General features: G+C 36.0%; 1 protein-coding gene across 5 annotated transcripts in view; it reads left to right on the forward strand.

The window, feature by feature from the left end:
• The window catches only part of XRCC4 (X-ray repair cross complementing 4), a 329,420-nt gene that overhangs the window by 156,325 nt on the left and 162,409 nt on the right, over positions 1-10,686 (forward strand). For all 5 annotated transcript variants that reach the window (XM_023742782.1, XM_023742783.1, XM_023742780.1 and 2 more), the window contains 2 exons: positions 3,847-3,999; positions 5,688-5,794. In XM_023742782.1, coding sequence (XP_023598550.1) covers positions 3,847-3,999; positions 5,688-5,794 — 260 coding nt within the window. The remainder of the gene's footprint in view (positions 1-3,846; positions 4,000-5,687; positions 5,795-10,686) is intronic.

A 10,686-nucleotide genomic window follows, 5' to 3' on the forward strand; every position in this document is an offset into this window, starting at 1 on the left:
GTGTTGAAAAGCAAAGATATCTCCTTGAAGACTAAGGTGTGCCTAACCCAAGCCATGGTGTTTTCAGTCGCCTCTTATGCATGTGAAAGCTGGATGATAAATAAGGAAGACCAAAGAAGAATTGACGCCTTTGAATTACGGTATCGGCAAAGAATATTGAATATACCGTGGGCTACCAAAAGAATGAACAAATCTGTCTTGGAGGAAGTACAACCAGAATGCTGCTTAGAAGCAAGGATGGTGAGATTACATCTCACATACTTTGGACATGTTATCAGGAGGGATCAGTCCCTGGAGATGGACATTATGCTTGGTAAGGTAGAGGGTCAGTGAGAAAGAGGAAGACCCCCAACAAGATGGACTGACACAGTGGCTACAACAATGGACTCGAGCATAACAATGATTGTGAGCATAGCGCAGGACTGGGCAGTGTTTCATTCTGTTGTACATAGGGTCACTATGAGTTGGAACTGACTCATTGGCACCTAACAACAACAATAATTCCTAAAATTTTATACAAGAAATTGTAATGTCATGGAAAATTTCTGTTATATAATTTAATGTATTAGTTTTCACTTTACATATGTTTGAGGTATTATTATATACTCAGGTGTTTTAATAGCATGTATGTATGTTCTACCCATTTTTAAAAAAAAATTTCTCTTATTGTGGTAAATTACACAATATTACAGGAAGACGATGAGAATAAATGCTTACATAACACTTAAGCATCTGAGATATAAATGCAGGGACATGTTTCTGCTTTTAAAATAAGCCAAGAATACCAGTAGTTACTCCTCCATTTTGGCTCTAATTTTTTCTTCTACACCTCTGTGGTATACTTCTTTGTCAGAGAACTTTGCTTGGTGAAGGGAATATAGTTATATTAATGTTAATCACCACACATTTTATTTTAAAGATGAAAAATAATATAATTACAGTGGTAAATCACTTGTTAAATGAGTGAAAAATATATTCTGAATCACTAGGTTTGCATTTCCTTGAAAGTTATCCATATTAATTCACTTATTCTATCTAATAAGCAGCTGTTAAAACGTGTCGCACGACAATCAATGTGCTAGGCACTGAGGACAAAGCAGCCAATAAAACACATACGCTTTTTGCCCTCATGGAGTTCACAGACTTGGCAAAGACTATGCTGTAAGAATTTACTAGAAGTGGTCTGAGAAAATATATTGCATATTTTCCATTTAATCCCATGAGAGGCCCCAATTCTCTGCATCTCTAGGTGGATAAGTGGTTGAAAGTACAAGGGCATATATATGAAAGACATTTTTAAAAATTATTCACTGAAATATGTGTATGTGTGTCAGTGTATACACACAGATACATATATACACACACACATAGTATATGTTGTTGTTAGGTGCCATCAAGTTGGTTCTGATTATAGCAACCCTCTGTGGAACAGAAGGAAATGCTGCTCGATCCTGGGCCATCCTCACAGTCATTGCCATGTTTGTAAGCCCATTGTTTTAGCCACTATATCAAACTATCTCATTGAGGGTCTTTCTCTTTTTCACTGGTCCTCTGATTTACCAAGCATGATGGTCTTCTCCAGAGACTGGTCCTTCCTAATTACATGTCCAGTGTCCGCTTCTAAGGAGCATTCTGGCTGTACTTCTTCCAAGACAGATCTGTTCATTCTTTTGGCAGTCCATGGTATATTCAATGTTCTTTGCCAACACCATGATTCAAATGCATTCATTCTTCTTTGGTCTTCCTTATTCATTATCCAGCTTTCATATGTATATGAGATGATTGAAATACTATCGATTGGGTCAGGTTCATCTTAGTCTTCAAAGTGACATTTTTCATTTCTAACACTTTAAAGAGGTCTGTTGCAGCAGATTTGCCCAATGCAATGCATCGTTTGATTTCTTGACTCCTGCTTCCATGGGTGTTGGTTTTAGATCCAAGTAAAATGAAATCCTTGACAACTTCAGTGTTTTCTCCATTTATTACAATGTTGCTTATTGGTCCAGTTGTATTTTTCTCTTCTTTATGTTGAGGTATCATCCATATTGAAGACTGTAGTCTTGCATCTTCATCAGTAAATGTTTCAAGTCCTCTTCACTTTCAGCAAACAAGATTTTGTTATCTGCATATCACAGGTTGTTAAGGGGAGTTCCTCCAATCCTGATGCTACATTCTTCTTCATATAATTTGGCTTCTTGAATTATTTGCTCAGAATACAGATTGAATAAGTATGGTGAAAGGATACAACCCTGACTCACATCTTTCCTGATTTTCAACATGCAATATCCCCTTGTTCTGTTCAAATGACTGCCTCTTAGTCTATGTACATGTTCCTCATGAGCACAATTAAGTGTTCTGGGATTCCCATTTTTCACAATGTTAGCCATAATTTGTTATGACCCACAATGTCCAGTGTGTTTGCATAGTTAACAAAACACAAGTAAACATCTTTTTAGTATTCTATATTATGAATTGAGAAAAGGTATTTGTAATGATGAAGTAGTTGGTCTTGCAAAATTCTATCATGTGATCTCCAGCATTGTTTCTGTCACCAAGACCATATTTTCCAACTACCAATCCTTCTTTGTTAACAACTTTTGTATCCAAGCGTCAGTAATTATCAATGCATCTCGATTGCATGTTTGATTAATTTCAAATTGCAGAAGTTGGTAAAAATCTTAAGTTTCTTCATCATTGACCTTAGTAGTTGGTGCATAAATTTGAATAATAGTCATATTAACTGGTCTTCCTATCCTGTCGCTGACAGCGTTGTATTTCAGGATAGATGTTGAAATGTTTTTTTTTTTTTTGACGATGAATATGATACCATTCCTCTTCAATTTGTCCTTCCTGGCATAGTAGATCATATGATTATCCAATTCAAAATGGCCAATTGCAGTACATTTCAGCTCACTAATGCCTAGGACATCGATCTTTATGTGTTCCATTTCATTTTTGACGGCTTCCAATTTTCCTAGATTCATACTTCATACATTCCACGTTCCGATTGTTAATGGATGTTTGTAGGTGTTTCTTTTCCTTTTGAGTCATGCTACATCAGCAAATAAAGGTCCCGAAAGCTTTACTCCATCAGTGTCATTAAGGTCGACTCTACTTTGAGGTGGTTTTGAACCACCAATCTTTGGTTAGCAGCTGAGCGCTTTAACCACTGCACCACCAGTGCTCTGTGTGGTGCAGTGGTTAAAGCGCTCAGCTGCTAACCAAAAGGAAATGGTTCTAACCTATCAGCTGCTCCGTGGGAGAAAGATGTAGCAGTCTGCTTTGTTAAAGATTACAGCCTTGGAAATCCTATGGGGTAGTTCTACATTGTCTTTTAGGATCGCTGTGAGTCGAGAATTGACTCAGTGGCAGCTGGTTTGATTTTAGTTTGGCTGCTTTGAGGAGGCACCTCTTCCCCAGGCATCTTTTGAGTGCCTTCCAACCTGAAGGGGCTCATCTTTCTGTGCTGTATCTGACAGTATTCCACTACTATTCATAAGGTTTTCACTGGCCAAGTTTTTTAGAGTTCGATCGCCAAGTCCTTCTTCTTAGTCTTAGTCTGGGAGCTCCACCGAAACCTGTCCGCCATGGGTGGCTTTGCTGGTATTTGAAATACCATTGGCATAGCTTCCAGTATCACAGCAACACACAAGCCACCACAGTATGACAAACTGACAGACAAGTGGTGGTACTAACCAATAAATCCTATTTGCTTTAAGTCAATGAAATATGTACAAATACTTTTTAATTGTATTTTTCTTGCGAAACTGTTTAGAAATCATCTCGAGCATTATAGTTAATATTAATGATAAGAAAAACTGTGATTTATTTATTTATCTATTTTAGGTTTGAAAAATGTGTGAGTGCTAAGGAGACTTTGGAGGCTGATCTTTATAAACGGTTTATTCTGGTGCTGAATGAGAAGAAAGCAAAGATCAGAAGCTTACATAAATTACTAAGTGAAGTTCAAGAACTGGAAAAGAATGCTGAACATGACAGGTATTTAGCCTTTCTGTTTTTGGATGACAGATGCATAAATTTAAGTGGATCTTCCCCCCAGACGTAATGAAAGTTAGGTTACAATTTTTTAAGTAATCTGAAATCATTTGTTTTTGTGGAGTTGTGTGCTGGCTTCTAGGCAGGGATGCAGTGGGCTGGAGAATTCTCAGCATCATCTCTCCATGTCTGTCCAACTGTCATTACACTTACGTAAATCATATAACTGGCATGAGGTTTATCTAAATACTGCTTGTTCAGTTCTTAGAAATAAGACACATATTGATTAATACTTAAAAAAGCATTTATCTTCTGCAAAACTAGACAGTTGGATTCACATTTGTAAATTTGATATTTAAGCAATGGTTAAGTTTACAATCAAGTTGCTAATGTTAAATTTCAGGGAACGTTGCTTTTATTTGAGCTTTTCAGTACCCCAAGTGCTGACTGGACTGTGATTACCTCTCTTATCCTTCCATCTAGTTTTCTCTTGCGTTGTATATGTACTTCACTCTCAAGGAAGACTCATAAATGACTTACAGCTGGTATAGTTTTGGACAATTATAATTTTCTCAAGAATAAGTGGATATAGGTTAGAGTCTGTTGCCCTGAATCTGGGAGAAAGCACAGGTTTGCTAGTGAACATAACATTTGATGTCAGATAGTCTTACTTCGAGTGCTGGTCTGGCACTGATATCTGTTAAGGTATCTATTAATAGATGTCTTTGGGCAAGTCCTTTAAAGCTCTGTGTTTCACTTTATCCTCATAATGATAAAAGTACCTGTCTCTTAGAATTTGGGGGATGTAAAATGAAATGTAGAACTGCTCTGAGATTAGTAAAATGCTAAATATTCTCTGACACACAGAAAATGATTTGGTAGAGTAATATTTTTATAGAAGAGTAATACGTGATAAAAAACTGATTCAAGAATTAATTATAGTGAGCATTAAACCACATTATTAGGTAAAAGGGAAATTCCTTCTTAAGAGGGTTAACATTTTTAAGGTAGTTTCATCTAAATCATATATATTTGAATATATGTTTGTTTAATTGAATCTTTTTCAAGGGATACTTTCTATAATTAATTACTAGTTTCTTTGATACCCAGCCAGGAGAGGGCCAATAATTTATAGCTACCTGTCTTAGTTATCTAGTGCTGCTATTGCTGCTATAACAGAAATACCACAAGTGGATGGCATTAACAAACAGAAATTTATTTTCTCGAAGTTTAGGAGGCTTGAAGTCCAAATTCAGGGTGCCACCTCCAGGGGAACACTTTCTCTCTCTGTTTGCTCTGGGGGGAGGTCCTTGTCATCAGTCTTACTCTAGTCTGGGAGCCTCTCACTGCAGGAACCCCGCTTCCAAAGGACATGCTCTGCTCCCAGAGCTTCTTTCTTGGTGGCATGAGGTTCCTCTCCTCTCTGCTTGATTCTCCCTTTTATATCTTGAAAGAGATTGACTCAAGATACAACCTAATCCTGTAGATTGAGTCCTGCCTCATTAGCATAACTGCTTCTAATCCTGCCTCATTAACATCATAGAGGTTAGGATTTATAACACACAGGATAATCACATCAGATCACAAAATGTGGACAACCACACAATACTGGGAGTCATGGCCTAGCCAAGTTGATACACATTTTTGGGGGACACGATTCAATCCATAACACTACCTTTCTCTGTTTCCAGGGAAACTGCAACTTGTTCTCAAGTGAGTGCTGACAGAGATGCAGTCTATGATGAAAGTACCGATGAAGAAAGTGGAAACCAGCCTGATCCCTCTGTGTTATCTCCAGGTAAGATAAATATACTCATTTTCTTTGTGGAATATTTCACTTGGGCTTATTACTCGGATGACAATAAACCATAATGAAAATGTTCTGAACAAAATTTTCTGCAAAAATTCCTTAGGGATTTTAGTCTAAAACCTCAAATTCTTAATGTTAAAAATAAATATTAATTGTGAAATGCAACAACTCATTGGCAACAATAAAACAAGCAAGCATGCACACCCAAACTAAGGTGTACTATTCCTTGTTAAGCAAGGATGCATAAGCAATAAGCAAGATGTGCCTTCTTGCTAAGTATCACCAGCTCAAACCTGGCTGCCTTAAATGTTTGAGATCTTATCTAGCTAAAGGTACAGATGGGGCGGTGGAAGGGGTGACCTAGACTGCCTTAGATTATTCCTGAGGTTGAGGCCTTATCTCATCATTCGCAAAAGGGGTTGCAATTGGGCAGATGTGACAGAAGAGAAGAGAAGGGAAAATGGTAGTTCAGTTTAAAGTACCTGATCCTTACTAAATCCCCCTGATCAAATGGCAAGCAGATTTTTAAGCCCCTGGGTTGTTATTATTCTAGAATTTTATAGATTTCTAGGGGCAGTAGAAGCAGGAACCCCTAACTTATACTCAGTGGTTCTAACATAAGGCAAATATCCTCTAAAATAAATGTTTGATTAACCTATTTAGCAATACTGTTTGAGTTCCTGTTATATACTAGGGACTTTTCTGTGTAGTAGAGAGTAAAGCACAAAGATAATCTGCCTTCATGAAGATTAAATTCTAGTCAGGGAAAGAGACAATAAGTAAGATGAATAAACAAAATATGAAGTATTTTAGGTAGTGATAAATGCTAAAGAGAAAAATAAATCAGGGAAAGATGATAGAAAGTGTCAGGCTGGAGGTGGGAATGAGGTTTGTGATTTTAGCCAAAGCACCAGGAAAAGTCTCAGTGAGAAGGTGACAGGTCTATTTGGGGGAAGAACATACCAGGCAGAAATAGCAGTTGAGTACAGAGACCCTGGAGTGGGAGCTTGCCTGTTATGCTCAAGCAATAGCACGGAGGGTAGTGTGGACACAGTACAAAGATCCAAGACTGAGAGAATTAGGAGATAAAATGAGAGAGATAATGGAGCCAGGTCGTGTGTAGGGCCTTGTAGGCCATTGTAAGGACTGTATATCTTACTTTGACTTAGACTTGAAATTGTAGAATTTTAAGCAGTCAAGTGACATGATCTAAGTTTTTATAGGATTAGTCTGGCTGCTGAAGGTCAGAAGAAGATATAAAAGATGGGAAGTTTACGGTAAAGGATGAAAATGACTTAGACCAGAGTGATAGCAGTGGACATGATGAGCAACAGGCAGCTTCTACATACATTTAGAGGCAGCAGGATTTTTTGATGAAGCGAGGATAGGGCATGGGACAAAGAAAGGAGTCAATGTTGGCACATTTTTTAGACTGAACTACTGAAGGAAAGGAATTGATTTACTGAGATGGAGAAGACTTCAAGAGGAAGGTTAGGAACACAGTTTTAGAAATATTAATTTTGAAAATTGAATAGGGAGTTGGATATATAAATCTGGACTTTGGAGGAGGGGTCGTTGTTAAGATACAGGAATAGATGGCATTTAAAGTTGGTTGAGATATTAAGAGAATCAGAGAAGACAGAAAAGCTAAGTGAGTTGTCCAAGACTCAGTCCTACTACACTTGAGTATGTAGAGGTCAGGAAGATAAAGAGACCAGGAAAGAAGACTGTGAGGGAGGAGTCAGGAGGTAGGAAGACACTACTGTTAATGGTGGTGTCCTGGAAGCCAAGTGAAGAAAATATTTCAAGGAGAAGACAGTAACCAGCAGATTAGGCAAGAAAATGAAGAGTGAGGACTGATGGATTTAGCTACATAAATCTTACTGGGCACCTTAATAAGCCGCTTTCAGTGGAATGGCCAGGGGAAAGAGTAGGAGAAAATAGGAGGCTCAAAGGGAATGTGAGGAGAGAATTGGGGATAAGACAGCAAGTATAGGCAACTCTTTCAATAATAAATAAATGTGACAGCAGCTCGATGGGAAAGTGAAGTTAGAGGGGATTTTTTTTCTTTTAGATGAGAGAAATAATGTCATGTTTGTATGCTGATGGATGTGAATAGGAGAAAGAAGAAATTGCTGAGGCAATAGATGGAGATAAGAATTGATGGAATACCGTCTCTAAGTAGATATGAGAGGATGGAATCCAAAAGACAAGTGGAGGGATTACTTTAGCTAGGAGCATGGACCCTACACATACTGACAGGAGAGAAAGTAGAATGAATGGCCAAAGACACAGGAAGGTGTCTAATTGAGGTGATAGAAATGTACTGATAATTGATTAAATTAGTTGATTGATGTAACCTGATTCTGATCAGATTTGAATTGGGTCACAAAGTGACAGTCACAGTTGTGCAAATCAGAATTAAGTTTCTTTTCATTTGGCAGTTATGTTTATTTTACATTAGTGCCTCATTTAAAGTGAAATCATTCTTTAATAATCAAGTTTAATCAAAAGTTCACAGAGAAAATCTATGCTCTTTCCAGTTAAAACTTTCAGAATTTTTATTAAATAAAATAGTCTTTGTTTTTGTCCCTTATTCAGAGCATCTCACTGCCCTTTGAAGTAGATGAAAATTATTGTTGAAAAGAAAATATATGGTTAAGTATAGGTATATGAGTATGGAGTCCTTTGTGTGTTCTATTTTAAGCAAAGCTTTTTAAGCTGTAATTGCACTATTTTAAATTTGGCAAGATTTCTCTTCTCTTCAGAAATGTTTAGTTCATTCCGTACTTTTTGTATATTCTATATATCATTATTTCTTTAAGTCATAATCTGGTTCACTATATTTTGATCCTTAGGTCTCTGGTTCTAATTTTTTCTTTTCTTTTTTTTTTACATTTTACTTCCTTTTTGGCAAGAAGTTTTGATGTCAAGAATTAAGAACATTTTATTAGAACTTTTAACTATCCTTTTCCTTCTGCTTTAGTAAGAAATATACAGGAAACTAAAGTTTGCCAAAAAGGTAATGAATCTGAGCTCTGAAGTGCTTGATATTGAACCAAGAACTACATTTCATTTATCTGAGGAAAAATTTTCTATATGTTAAACAACAAAATGGGTCTTCTTATAATTTGCCAGATTCCATAATTCATTCTTTTACCGTGTCAAAACATATTCTTAGTCCATGGCAATATTATCTTGTTTTTGTGTGCAGTTATATCTTTTTAGTGTTCTATATATTATTACTATGTGTTTGGAGCACAGCAGTGAGAATTTCTTCCTGGGCTCATTCTGCTATTTTAACAAGTTGTTTATTCTAAAACCAAACCAAAACAAAACAAAATAAAAACAAACCCATTGTTGTTGAGTCGATTCTGACTCATAGTGACCATATAGGACAGAGTAGAACTGCCCTATAGAGTTTCCAAGGAGTGGCTGGTGGATTCAAACTGCCAACCTTTTGATTAGTAGCTGAACAGATAACCACTGCACCACCAGGGCTCCTGTTTATTCTTAGACTACAAGTAAATATGTAAATTTATTCTAAATATCGCAAGTTCACGTGTGCTTTTCCTACAGTAAAAACAAGAGAAAAGAGAGATCGATGGGTTTAATGTATTTACTCTAATTTTCAGAATGCCTTTTCTTTAAATGGCTGACTGTAACACAGTAGTGATTTTTATTATATAAATAAATTTTCATCATTAATTATTAATATCCAAATTTTATTATGAGTTATTCACCATATTTCGCATACTATTCATTCAAGGAAAAAATCCATTTACTTTTATGTGTATATTTAGAAATAGGATAGGGATATTGTAACTTGTAGAAAATTGATAGGTAACAAGTTTTATGATAATCAGTCTATTTCATTATTTTCTTGTCCACAGTTTTAAATTGTTCCATGATCATTAGGATTGTTGAGAAAATAACTGATGATAAGTAGCCTAATCTAGTAAATTAGTAAACTACATCATGTTTACACATTATATAACATGAAAAGCCTTTAAAATATTCACTAACAGTTTATTGACTAAAAGGAGATCTCCACAGTATTCTGAAACCTTAGCATCACATTTTTCTCCCATGAATACCACCCTGCAACTGGATTTTACATTTTTCTGTAGCAAAAATTACTTTCCCCTGAATTTCCAGATAGATAGCAATGGTATTACAGACTTTATTTCTTAAACTGTTACTTTATATACTAAGACCCTAGAGTTTATAGGGATTTTACTTTGTTTCAGGTTAAGTTTATAATAGATAAGAGAGTTACTGTGGTCTGTGTATAGTTCAACACTTGAATTTATCATTTACCCCCATCTAGTTGGTATGAACTCTTTGTGGCTTTAAAGATTTCCTGCTTAGTCTTGACTCCCCTTTGCACCCAAAAGTTTTTGTTTTTTAATTCAGTGGGACCCTTTTGGGTTATAATATTGTGAAACAACCTGCTATACAGGAAATACTCTGTTTCTCTGGATCCAAATAAAGATAAAACCTGATATCCATGTCAGTGGATGAGTTTCAAGTTAAACTAGATTTGCTGTATATTGTTAGTTGCAACAGAGTCTCACCAAAATATGTAAAGCTATAAGCACTCTTAGTATAGCATCTGAGTTTCAGACATTCCAGCACTATAACCAGGCATCCTTTCATTTACCTCAACAATAGCTGAAATACTCCAAAAACCAATTTATGCTTATGTGGTTTTTTATAGTTTTACATATGTTGTTTTAGAAGCATTTTGATGCTATAATAAAAGTAGAAATGTATGCCAAATCAATTTTTTTTTAATATTTTATTGTACTTCAGGTGAAGGCTTACAGAACAAATAGTTTCTCATGAAACAGTAGTACACATGTTGTTTTATGACATTG

This window comes from Trichechus manatus, unplaced genomic scaffold (assembly GCF_000243295.1).
Source record: "Trichechus manatus latirostris isolate Lorelei unplaced genomic scaffold, TriManLat1.0 scaffold00217, whole genome shotgun sequence".
In the NCBI taxonomy this organism is placed as follows: domain Eukaryota; kingdom Metazoa; phylum Chordata; class Mammalia; order Sirenia; family Trichechidae; genus Trichechus; species Trichechus manatus.